The following is a 13723-nucleotide window of genomic DNA, read 5'->3' as shown; positions in this document are numbered from 1 at the left end:
TCATTATTAAGATTTAATTTTGATTTTGTGAAGTGTGAACGATACAAGGAAACAAGCTGTTATACGTTCCCTCTCCGGATCAATCTCAAGCCATTTTGTGAACAGAGTGAATTAGATGACTTGGAATATATGTATGACCTCTTCTCAGTTATTATACACAAAGGTGGTTGCTACGGAGGACATTATCATGTGTATATTAAAGATGTCGATCATTTGGGAAACTGGCAGTTTCAAGAGCTGTCTGCAAGGAACAAGTTTCATGACCAACCCCACATAATGTTCCCTGGGTGAAAGCCAACATCTCAGTCTCTCTCAGCCTAAGTAGAAGATGATCTCTTGCCTCTTGCATGGAGGTCATTAACTATTCAAAATGTGGCTCTCGATCTGGTGTAAAGAGGAGCCTGACCTATGCCTTCCAAAGTGGGGTCTTTTGCTTCACTGATGGTTGACATCACTTCAAACATCATCTTGCACATTTGAGGATGTGGGACAAAGAAGCTTTACAACAGCTCCCAGTAGGCAGCCCTGGGACTGGTGCCTCCTGGACGAGCCTGTCCCCACAAGGCCAAGGTTGGCCACTGGCAGAGCGCAGGAGGACGAGGCCCAGCCCACGTGCCACCTGCACCAGTGTGTCACATCCTAGGCAGTGCCGGCCTGCGTCTCCCCTCCTACCAGTTTTAAATCTCTTGTTCCTTAGCCATAAATGTCTTTAAACATATTAAACATACTATTTTATTATTCTCTGTCTGATAATTGCAGTATCTGAAGACTTTGTGGGTCTTCGGGTATCTGCTGATTCTGTTTCCTTATGATTTTGTTGTTTTAGACTGTGGGCTTGGTTGGCTGGTTGGTTTTTTAAGAACACGGTGTAGGAGTAATTTGAAGCCCGAGTTAAAAGTACCTTCTTCCATGAAAGATGTGTATTTGTCTCTACCACATGCCTGGGGTCACCTCCAACCTTTAATACCTTTAAAATAAGATCTAGACTTGGTGGTTCTAGAGCCATACAACTAATGTGAATTTGGGCCACAAACCCACATGAAGACCTACTTGTGATTACAGATTATTAGAGGAAATGTTTTTCCACCTTCATCTAGTATCAAGGTCAAAATAAGCAAGTTTCTCATTGTCCTTTGTTGTGGGGTGGATTTTTTGGTAGGTCATGCTTATATTGATAGCGTCGTCCTTTCAGGTTTCTAGCTTTCCGCTGGAATCTATCTTTGTGGTATAATAAAAAATATATACTTGGTCCTTGTCCCAGGTCCCTGGCACAGAGCTCCTTGAAATTTCCTGAGTGATAGGCATGATGTCTTTTCTTGTTCATAACGAACCCCTTTCAACCATACCTGAGTTTATGCTAATGAGGTTACCTGCGGGGTGAGGGCTGGTCAGCAGAGAAACCAACCACATGATTAGAGGGTTGGAACTTTCAGACCCACCCCCTCACCCAGGGAGGGACAGGGGCTGGAGATTGAGTTTGGTCACCAAGGGCCAATGATTTAATGAATCATGCCTGCATAAGGAAACTTTGATTAACGCTCTGAAAGAAGAGGACTAAGGGAGCTTCCAGGCTGGTGAATACATCCATGTGCAGGGAGGGTGGCCGCCCCCCAACTCCACGTGGACAGAGGCTTCTGCACTGGGGACCCGCCCCAGCCTTGCCCTGTGTACCTTCATCTGGCTGTTCATTTGTATCCTTTGTAGTAAACTCTAGTCCTGAGTATAAGTTCCTGAGTTCTATGAGCTGTTCCAGGAAATTATCAAACATGAAGTGGAGCTTGTAGAATTTGTAATCAGCCAGGCAGGAGTGCAGGTAGCCTGGGAACCCCATTTGCAGCTGGTATCCGAAGTGGGGGCAGTCTCGTGGGACTTAGCAACATTAGTGTCAGAATTGAATTGACGGACAACCAGGTGGTGTCAAAGAATTGGAGAGCTGGTTGTTTAGAAAACCAGCCATTGAACTCCCCGCTTTGGGTAGGTCCTTACGCTTTGTCTCCCAGACCCTGTCCTGCATGAGCATCAAGGTGGTAGCTGTGTGTCAGCAAGGCTGGGCGGCTGGAGACCTCAATTCTGGATTTCTTCCCTGGATTCCCATGTCACTTGTTCTCTGAGGATTTTCCCGATGTTCTCTTGCTAGTTCAGCATGTGTTTAAAAAGATATTTTCTTTTGTTGTGTTGTGTTTTACTTTATCCAGCATTTTTAGTACTTTTACAGCAGGATGGTTGTATTTCATCTGCCATATTCTTCTATATTTCTTTATTATTTTTGTCTTATGTTAACTATTTAGGTCTATTTGTGTTTATGATTTTAAGCCAGTTTAAAATACCTTTGCAAGATGCCATGTATGAAAAAAAATGAATAAAAATACCTTATCAGCAAAAAAAAAAAAAAAAAAAAAAAAAAAAAAAGATGGACTGGGCTTCCCTGGTGGCGCAGTGGTTGAGAGTCTGTCTGCCGATGCAGGGGACACGGGTTCGAGCCCTGGTCTGGGAGGATCCCACATGCCGCAGAGCAACTGGGCCCGTGAGCCACAACTGCTGAGCCTGCGCGTCTGAAGCCTGTGCTCCGCAACAGGAGGGGCCGCGACAGTGAGAGGCCCGCGCACCGCAATGAGGAGTGGCCCCCGCTCGCCACAACTGGGGAGAGCCCTCGCACAGAAACGGGGACCCAACACAGCCAAAAATAAAAATAAATAAATAAAAATTTAAAAAAAAAAAAAAGATGGACTTAATTGATATTTATAGGACATTCCATCAAAAAAAAAAAACAGAATACACTTTCTTCTCAAGTGCTCCTGCAACATTCTCTAGGATACATCATATCTTGGGTCACAAATCAAGCCTTGGTAAATTTAAGGAAACTGAAATCGCATCAAGTATCTTTTCCAACGACAACACTACAAGACTAGGTATCAATTACAGGAAAAATTCTGCAAAAAATACAAACACATGAAGGCTAAACAGCACACTACTAAATAACCAAGAGATCACTGAAGAAATCAAAGAGAAAATCAAAAAAGTACCTAGAAACAAATGACAATGAAAACACGACGACCCAAAACCTATGGGATGCAGCAAAAGCAGTTCTAAGAGGGAAGTTTATAGCAATACAATCCTACCTCAAGAAACAAGAAACATCTCAAATAAACAACCTAACCTTACACCTAAAGCAATTACAGAAAGAAGAACAAAATAATCCCCAACGTTACCATTAGGAAAGAAATCATAAAGATCATACCAGAAATAAATGAAATAGAAACAAAGAAAACAATAGCAAAGATCAATAAAACTAAAAGCTGGTTCTTTGAGAAGATAAACAAAATTGATAAACCATTAGCCAGACTCAACAAGAAAAAAAGGGAGAGGACTCACATCAATAGAATTAGAAATGAAAAAGGAGAAGTAACCACTGACACTGCAGAAATACAAAAGATCATGAGAGATTACTACAAGCAACTATATGCCAATAAATTGGACAACCTGGAAGAAATGGACAAAGTCTTCGAAAAGCACAACCTCCCGAGACTGAAACAGGAAGAAATAGAAAATATAAACAGACCAATCACAAGCACTGAAATTGAGACTGTGATTAAAAATCTTCCAACAAACAAAAGCCCAGGACCAGACGGCTTCACAGGCGAATCCTATCAAACATTTAGAGAAGAGCTAACACCTAACCTTCTCAAACTCTTCCAAACTATAGCACAGGGAGGAACACTCCCAAACTCATTCTACGAGGCCACCATCACCCTGATACCAAAATCAGACAAAGATGTCACAAAGAAAGAAAACTATAGGCCAATATCACTGATGAACACAGATGCAAAAATTCTCAACAAAATACTAGCAAACAGAATCCAACAGCACATTAAAAGGATCATACACCATGATCAAGTGGGGTTTACCCCAGGAATACAAGGATTCAATGTACGCAAATCAATCAATGTGATAAACCATATTAACAAACTGAAGGAGAAAAACCATACGATCATCTCAATCAATGCAGAAAAAGCTTTTGACAAAATTCAATACCCATTTATGATAAAAACCCTCCAGAAAGTAGGCACAGAGGGAAATTAGACCTTAACATAATAAAGGCCATATATGACAAACCCACAGCCAACCTCATTCTCAATGGTGAAAAACTGAAACCATTTCCTCTAAGATCAGGAACAAGACAAGGTTGTCCATTCTCACCACCATTATTCAACATAGTTTTGGAAGTTTTAGCCACAGCAATCACAGAAGAGAAAGAAATAAAAGGAATCCAAATCAGCAAAGTAGTAGTAAAACTGTCACTCTTTGTATATGACATGATACTATACACAGAGAATCCTAAAGATGCCACCACAAGAGTACTAGAGCTAATCAATGAATTTGGTAAAGTAGCAGGATACAAAATTAATGCACAGAAATCTCTTGCAATCCTATACACTAATGATGAAAAATCTGAAAGAGAAATTAAGGAAACACTCCCATTTACCACTGCAACAAATAGAATAAAATACCTAGGAATAAACCTACCTAAGGAGACAAAAGACCTGTATGCAGAAAACTATAAAACACTGATGAAAGAAATTTTAAATGATACAAACAGATGGAGAGATATACCATGTTCTTGGACTGGAAGAATCAACATTGTGAAAATGACTCTACTACCCAAAGCAATCTACAGATTCAGTACAATCCTTATCAAGCTACCAATGGCATTTTTCACAGAACTAGAACAGAAAAATTCACAATGTGTATGGAAACACAGAAGACCCCGAAGAGCCAAAGCGATCTTGAGAAAGAAAAACAGAGCTGGAGGAATCAGGCTCCCGGCCTTCAGACTATATTACAAAGCTACAGTAATCAAAACAGTATGGTACTGGCACAAAAACAGAAATAAAGATCAATGGAACAGGACAGAAAGCCCAGAGATAAACCCACACACATATGGTCACCTTATCTTTGATAAAAGAGGTAAGAATATACAATGGAGAAAAGACAGCCTCTTCAGTAAGTGGTGCTCGGAAAACTGGACAGCTACATGTAAAAGAATGAAATTAGAACACTCCCTAACATCATACACAAAAATAAACTCAAAATGGATTAAAGACCTAAGTGTAAGGCCAGACACTATAAAGCTCTTAGAGGAAAACATAGAACACTCTATGACATAAATCACAGCAAGATCCTTTTTGACCCACCTCCTAGAGAAATGGAAATAAAAACAAAAATAAACAAATGGGACCTAATGAAACTTCAAAGCTTTTGCACAGCAAAAGAAACCATAAACAAGATGAAAAGACAACCCTCAGAATGGGAGACTATATTTGCAAATGAAGCAACTGACGAAGGATTAACCTCCAAAATTTACAAGCAGCTCATGCAGCTCAATATCAAAAAAACAAACAACCCAATCCAAAAATGGGCAGAAGACCTAAATAGACATTTGTCCAAAGAAGATATACAGATTGCCAACAAACACATGAAAGGATGCTCAACATCACTCATCATTAGAGAAATGCAAATTAAAACTACAATGAGGTATCACCTCACACCAGTCAGAATGGCCATCATCAAAATATCTACAAACAATAAATGCTGGAGACGGTGTGGAGAAAAGGAAACCCTCTTGCATTGTTGGTGGGAATGTAAACTGATACAGCCACTATGGAGAACAGTATGGAGGTTCCTTAAAAAACTAAACATAGAACTACCATACGACCCAGCAATCCCACTACTGGGCATATACCCTGAGAAAACCATAATTCAAAAAGAGTCATGTACCACAATGTTCATTGCAGCTCTATTCAATAGTCAGGACGTGGAAGCAACCTAAGTGTCCATCGACAGATGAATTGATAAAGAAGATGTGCCACATATATACAATGGAATATTACTCAGCCATAAAAAGGAACGAAATTGAGTTATTTGGAGTGAGGTGGATGGACCCAGAGACTGTCCTACAGAGTGAAGTAAGTCAGAAAGAGAAAAACAAATACCGTATGCTAACACATATATATAGAATCTTAAAAACAAAAAAAAGAAGGTTCTGAAGAACCTAGGGGCAGGACAGGAATAAAGATGCAGACGTAGAGAATGGACTTGAGGACACGGGGAAGGGGAAGGGGAAGCTGGGACGAAGTGAGAGAGTGGCATGGACATATATACACTGCCAAATGTAAAATAGATAGCTAGTGGAAAGCAGCCACATAGCATAGGGAGATCAGCTCGGTGCTTTGTGACCATCTAGAAGGGTGGGATAGGGTGGGTGGGATAGGGTGGGTGGGAGGGAGACGCGAGAGGGAGGAGATATGGGGATATATATATATGCATAGCTGATTCACTTTGTTATAAAGCAGAAACTTAGAGACCATTGTAAAGCAATTATGCTCCAATAAAGATGTTAAGAAAAGAAAAATGAAAAAAAAAGAGAAAATAGACATATAGAACATAACGTAACAGGAATATAACAGAGGATCTAGCAATAGACACAAAACTAAATGGTCAACTGATTTTTATCAAAGAGGAAATAGTAAATCAAATTTGAAAGGACAGTCTTTCCAATGAATGATGCTAGAACAACTGGATATGTGTTCAAGGGGTGGGGAAGAACACTGATGCTCATCTCACATCATGAACAACCTGAAATGTATCATAAACCAAAATTTAAGAAATGTGATTATAGAGCTCCTAGGGGAAAAAAGCTGAGGAAATCTTTATGATCTTCAGGTAGGCAAAGAGTTCTTAGCAGAACACAAAAACCACAAGCTATAAAAGAAAAAAATTATTAAATGGACTTCATCAAAATTATAAATATTTGCTCGTAAAAAGGCACAATTAAGAAAACAAAAAGCAAGCCACAGACTGTGAAAAAGTATTTGCAAAACATATCTGACAAAGGGAATACGCAAAGAGCCCATGCAACTCAATTAATAATACACAAAAAGAAGTTAAAAATAAGCAAAAGATGTGAACAGATAATAACAAAAGGTACATGAAAGGCCAATAGCACATACAAGATGCTCAACATCACTATCATTGGGGAAACGCAGATAAAACCAAAATGAAAAACCACTACTTACTTACTAGAATGGCTGAAGTTAAAAAGATTGACAATACCGAGTGATATCCAAGATGTAGAACAATTGAGAATCTCATATATTGCTAGTAAGAATGTGAAATGGTACAGCCACTTTGGAAAAGTTTGGCAGTTAACTCTACAACTGCAATGTGACCCAGCATTTCCAAATCCTAGGTATATATACCAAGAGAAGTGAGAACCTATGTCTACACAAAAACAAATAATGTTCACAGCACTTCATTCATGTTTATCAAAAGCTGGACACAACCCTAATGTCTGTCAATTAATAAATGGGAAAATTAATTGTGGTATAATCGTTCTATGAGATACTACATAACAATGAAAAGGAACACAATACTGATACACACAAGAACATGGATGAATCTCAAAAACAGTATGCTAAATTAAAACAAAAAAATACATGCTATTTGAATCCAGGTGTGTGACATTCTAGGAACGGCAAAATTAGAGACCCAGAAAGCATATACACAAATAACTGGTTGCCTGGGACCAGGGGTCAAGAATGGGAATCAACTGTAAAGGGGGACAATGGAACACTTTGAGTGATAGAAACATTCTATATCTTAATTGCAGTAATGATTACACAACCCCATATAAATTGCCGAAATGCAGCAAATTTGAACACTTAAAATAATGTAAATGATACTTCAAAAAAGCCGGAGAGAAAAAATCATCAGCTATTTTTGTGGAGTTAATTTGTTTATTTGGAAAAACAAGCAACAAAGAAAGGACAGCCAGGGAAACTCTAGAAACAAGAACAATGGGGAAATGGTGCCACAGCACTACCGTATACATACTGTATATGTAGTGTAAACCTATTGCAAAACCTCTATAAGTAAAATAGTATAGTATTAATTCATGAACAGACTAATGAAACAGACCACAGAAAATGTAAGTAGACAAAACTGCATATGAAAATTTAGCATACAACTAAGGCAACATCTCAAATTAGTATGGAAAAAATGAATTTTTTAACAATATATTATGTTGGGATAATTAGCCATAGGCAAAGAATAAACTTAGATGTTCCTCACACTATAAATCAGGGATAAATCCCAAATGGATGAGAGATTTAAATTAAAAACTAAAACCATTCAAGTACTAAAAGAAAATGTGGATGAATTTCTCTAACACCTGGGAGTGAGGAAAAAACTATCCTATGATTCAAAATGCAGGTGCAATTTAGAAAAAGACTGATAAATTTGACTACATAGAAATAACTTCTGCATGGACAAAAACAAACACACAAAAGCAAAATAAAACAATAAATGAAAACTGCAATTTTTATCACAAAGGATAAATATAGATCATACATAAAATATGGCTATACAAAACAGAAAGAAAACAATGGCCCAACTGAAGAGAAATGAACAAATATTTCAAAGAAAAGGAAACACAAAGTCTTTAAACTTCAATTAAAAATTCAATTAAGAAAATGCAAGTTAAAACAACAATAAGACACCATTTCTCACCTATCAGATTTCACAAAAAAGCCTGCTGACGTAAACTTTCTTGGTTAAGACCAAGGGGAAACAAGAGCTCCCAAAGGAGTGGTTCACACCACTAGACCCAGCAATCCCACTTATCAAGGAATCTATACCAAAGAACACTAACAAAAAGACACTTTTACTATTTACTGCAGTACTATCTGTACTGAAGCAACTGATAGAATAAACAATGGAAGAAATCACCATGACACTGGATTAGGCAAAGATTTCTTAGCTACAAAACCAAAAGCCCAAGCAATGAAAGAAACAGTTGAGAAATTGGATGTCATCAAAATTTTTAATTTTTGCACTTCAAACTATACTATCAAGAAAATGAAAATATAAGCCACAGACTTTGAGAAAATATTTGCAAATTATATATCCGATAAGGGGTTGTATCCGGAATGTATAAAGAACTCTTACAACACACCAATTTTTTTTTTTTTTTAAAGTTTTCAGCTGCGCCGCAGCATGTGGGATCTTAGTTCCCAGATCAGGGATCAAACCCACACACCCTGAATTGGAAGCGTGGAGTCTTAAACACTGAACCGCCAGGGAAGTCCCAACACACTAATTTTTTAAAAAACAAATTTAAAAATCAGCAAAGGGTTTACAGAGGCATTTCACCAAATAATATACACAAATAGCTAATGTGGTCATTAAACAGTGCTCAACATCAGTCATTAGGAAAATGCAAATAAAAACTATAATAATGAGGATATGGAGAAACTGGAACCCTCATACACTGCTGGTGAGAATGTAAAATGTTACAGCCACCCTGGAAAACAATTCTGGCAGTTTCTCAAAATGTTAAACATAGATTTACTTTACAACCTGGCAATTCCACTCCTGGTTATTTACCGAAGAGAACTGAAACTATATGTCCACACAAAAACTTGTATACAGACGTTCACAGGAGCATTATTCACAATAGCCAAAAAGTGGAGACAACTAAAATGCTCAACTGATGAATGGATAAATAAAATATGGTATAACCACACAATGGAATATTATTAGATAATAAAAAGGAATAAAGTATTAGTACATGCTACACATGGATCGACCTTAAAAATATATGCTTAGTGAAAGAAGTCAGTCACAAAAGACTACATATTATATGATTCCATTTATATGAAATACCCAGAAAATACAAATACACAGAGACAGAAAGTAGATTAGTACTCTCCAGGGGTTGGGCATGAGGTTTCATTACGGTGAGATAGACATGTCCTAAAATAAGACTTTGGTTATGGTTGCACAACTCTGGAAATTTACTAGAAGTCACTGAATGGCATAAAGAAGTTGAATTTTATGGTATTTAATTATACTTCAATAAGCTTTAAAAAGAAGAAAAGATAAGCCATAGACTAGAAAAGATATTTTCAATATATTTTTTTTAATTACCAAAATATACTGTTAAAACTTCTACATATCAAAAAGAAACATAAATTAGGCAATAGAAAAAATAAAATCCACCTTAAAAATATGAAATGGCAATTCAAATAAAGAAACCCCACTGGTCAGTAAACTTATACTTCAAAGTAAACATGATGTGAAAGATTAACCTGTCCAGGTAACTTTATGCACTGCTTAAACTAAGAAAATAGATGATTCATTGCTGTGCACAGTTCTTCATTTAGATATTGGTCTTTTAAAAAATGGTTAGGTTCAGCTGTCCTCAGAGCTCCAATCATAGACAGACTATACCAATAAAGATTTTCATTTATGCCTTCCCTTTTCAGCCTGATACACCCATCTTCAGACTTCTTTTATTCCTAGGTACCAACTTAAGAAAACTGAAGAATCATTTTGTTGCCATTTGATTTTAATGGCTTTAACTTCCACACTTTGGATCATCTTTGGCCAACAAACTGTGTCAGGATAATCTAATTCTTTTAACAAAATACAAGTTGATCATACAAGACAGCACAAATGAAGAACACTCATTTTTCCCTTGCCAATCCCTTTTGCCTAGAAGTAATATTTTCAATTAACAAAACAAACAAACAAAAAAGCAAGAGCACAATTCGTTTTGAGTATAAACAGCAGTAATCTGCAAGGGAAGGGAAGGGAAGGGAGGGGAGGGGAAGGGAGGGGAGGGGAGGGGAGGGGAGGGGATGGGGGAGGGGAGGGGAGGGGAGGGGAGGGGAGGGGAGGAGGGGAAGAGGGGAAGAGGGGAAGAGGGGAAGAGGGGAAGAGGGGAAGAGGGGAAGAGGGGAAGAGGGGAAGAGGGGAAGAGGGGAAGAGGGGAAGAGGGGAAGGGAAGGGGCGTGCAAATGTGCACTAACCTTCCAGTAGTCAGATTGTAAACTGTAGTACCTCTGGTATGCAGATAATGCTGAAAGAAGGAAAATAAGCATGAGTCACAATTATGTCCCATTTCAAAATCAATTAACAAGTTTTAAGAAACATTACAACAAAACTCCCATCATACCCACCTCCCAGCAGACAGTGATATTTAAAACCAAACAATTTAAACTCTGGGGCGTCCCTACTCATAGTCAGACATGGTAACAAATGTCAAATATATAGGAGTTCAAGGAAGTAAAACCATGGTCACATTTCAGACCTGCACTTGAACAGAATCTGGGCAACCTCTTGAATCAACTTGACCTTCCTCAGAGACCAAATCTTATAAATGGATTAATACTCCAGAATGTGATGGGTCATTTGTTCTAACAAGGGATCTCACTTCCAAAAATGACTAAGAGCTCAACCACCTCAAAGAGCAAAGGAACTACAGTTGACTCTTGAACAACACAGACGTAAGGGGCACTGACCTCCGCACAGTAGAAAAGCCAAGTATAACTAATCGACGGCTCTCTGTATCCGCAGTTCTGTATCCTCGGATTCAACCGACCACAGATCATGTAGTGCTATAGTATTTACTACTGAAAAAATTCCATGTGTAAGTGGACCTGCGAAGTTCAAACCCCTGTTGTTCAAGGGTCAACCGTATTCCTTTTGTGCTGCTTCCTTTCATACAATCAAAAAAAAACCCAGCCCACAATTATCTTACCCCAAACTCCAACTCAATTCCAAAATAGGGCATCCCATACCCCTAAATCCATCTCAAGGTATAACAGGCTCTGGAAAAAATTACAGTACAGTCGTCCCTCAGTATCTGCAGTGGATTGGTCCCAGGATCCGCCGTAGATACCAAAATCCACTGTGATCAGATCCCATAGTTGGCCCTGCGTGCGCACGGATTCCACATCCACGGATGATAAAAATAGTAGTACATATATGTACTGAAAAAATCCCACGTATAAGAGGACCTGCAAGGCTCAAACCCGTGTTGTTGAACAGTCAACTGTAGCGCTTGTCAATCCAAAAACTCAGTGAGGGGGAAGCGGTAACAAAGTAAAGTAAAGGTTATACATGCACATTAGAATTGGTAGAGCCTTTTTTAAAAAACTCATGAGCAATAAATAAGTCACGGGGGTGTAATGTGCAGCATGATGACTATAATTAATAATACTGTATTGCATATTTGAAAGCTGCTAAGAGTAAATCTTAAAAGTTCTCATCACAAGGAAAAAAACTGTAACTGTGTATGGTGACAGATGTTAACTAGACTTACTATGATCATTCCACAATATATGCAAACATCAAATCATTATGTTATACACCTGAAACTAATAGTTATATATCAATTACACCTCAATTTTTAAAAAGAGTAACATATTTTCAAATAAGATTTTCAACACGTGTAAAAAAATTTTATACTGAAAAAAATGGGGAGGGTGGAAATTAACATTTTCTAAAATTCCAGGTATAATGTTCTCATACTGTTTATCAGTAAGCAGCCAAAATGAATACCATATAGAATACCACATAAAGAACTTCCTGAATATGTTCAAATTACAGAAGCATCACCCAAAAACATCATCACGTATCTGAACAAGTAACTTATTTGAATAATGTTCATCTTTTTTGCACAAAGATGATGCCAACCAACCTATCACTGGAAGGACATTTAGACTGTAACTTTCCCAGTTTTGAGGAAGAGGTGATTTCAAGCCATCTTCTGTTTTCTAGTTCTTCATACATGAGTGTAGCTAGCTCATAAAGATCACTGATTAATGGTTTTCTAAAAAGAAAAGCAAACCAACTTACCAAGCTAGACAGAACAGAATAGTCAAATAAGGTTTGACTGATTTATAGAGAGCAGTCATGGAAAAGGTGTTCTCTCTCTACTGCCTGATGTGAACAAGGAAGCATATATCACCAACTGCCACCACAAGGGGAACTATTCTTAAGATGAAGCCCATAGAAGATAGCAGCAGAAACGGAAAGTACTGGATACTTCTAGACTTCGAACTATATCTAGTGCACAACTCACCTATGAACTTCCAATTATATGAGGGAATAAATCTCCTTATTGTTTAAGCTAGAATCAAGTCTTTGATATTTGTGCCTCCTAACCAAGAGAAGCCAGGGTCCCTGACAATTTTGTGAAATCACCATACCAAGCCTGGACTGCCCTTTTAACGGGAATTTCAACAAACTTGAAGGGTATGTTTCCAATAACCTGAATAACAATATATATTACATGACTTCATAAAATTTCCATTTTAGAATTTGAAGAGCCCTTAAACAGACAGTATGATGTAACTGAAACCGAGGTACAAGAAGCCTATGTGATTATCAATTGGGAGAAACATGGCATCCATACTACAATATGATGAACTGAGAAATAACCACAAGCCCTCAAATTCAAAGTCACAAAAGTAAATGCTCCAAATTTCAAGCACAGATTTGTAAATGAGACACTTCAATGAGCATTTATCATCTTTCCATTCATTTACACATTTCTCAACAATTATACTTTACTCCATTAGGCCTAGGATCCTATATTTTAAGAAAGACCTTAACATATTTAACATTTTTCCTAATCCAAATAAATCATTAAAACTCTACAAGTACCCATCACCAGAGTCTCTCTAATGAAATCCTTTTAACCAAAGCACAGTCCTTATTTCCAATCTTTAAGTCAGTTACCTATTGTGAAAATAAATTCCTACTCCACTGTAACTAGATTTTCCTTAAGTCCTTAATAGAGAATGAGGGAAATCATTTATTTGGACATACTTATAATGCTTAAAACCGGTTTCAGGACTGTACCATACGTCTAATGGGC

At 37.8% G+C, this 13723-nt stretch overlaps 1 protein-coding gene across 7 annotated transcripts in view; it reads right to left on the bottom strand.

Moving 5' to 3' along the window:
* KDM6A (lysine demethylase 6A) overlaps positions 1-13723 on the bottom strand; it is a 210683-nt gene that overhangs the window by 119246 nt on the left and 77714 nt on the right. For 5 of the 7 annotated variants that reach the window (XM_061179140.1, XM_061179143.1, XM_061179142.1 and 2 more), the window contains exon 4: positions 10869-10918. The exons of the other annotated variants lie outside the window; for them this stretch is intronic. In XM_061179140.1, the coding sequence (XP_061035123.1) occupies positions 10869-10918 (50 nt within the window). The remainder of the gene's footprint in view (positions 1-10868; positions 10919-13723) is intronic. 7 annotated transcript variants of the gene reach the window in all.

Source organism: Eubalaena glacialis, chromosome X (assembly GCF_028564815.1).
Source record: "Eubalaena glacialis isolate mEubGla1 chromosome X, mEubGla1.1.hap2.+ XY, whole genome shotgun sequence".
Taxonomy (NCBI): Eukaryota; Metazoa; Chordata; class Mammalia; order Artiodactyla; family Balaenidae; genus Eubalaena; species Eubalaena glacialis.
This window is presented reverse-complemented; position numbering and strand designations above follow the sequence as displayed.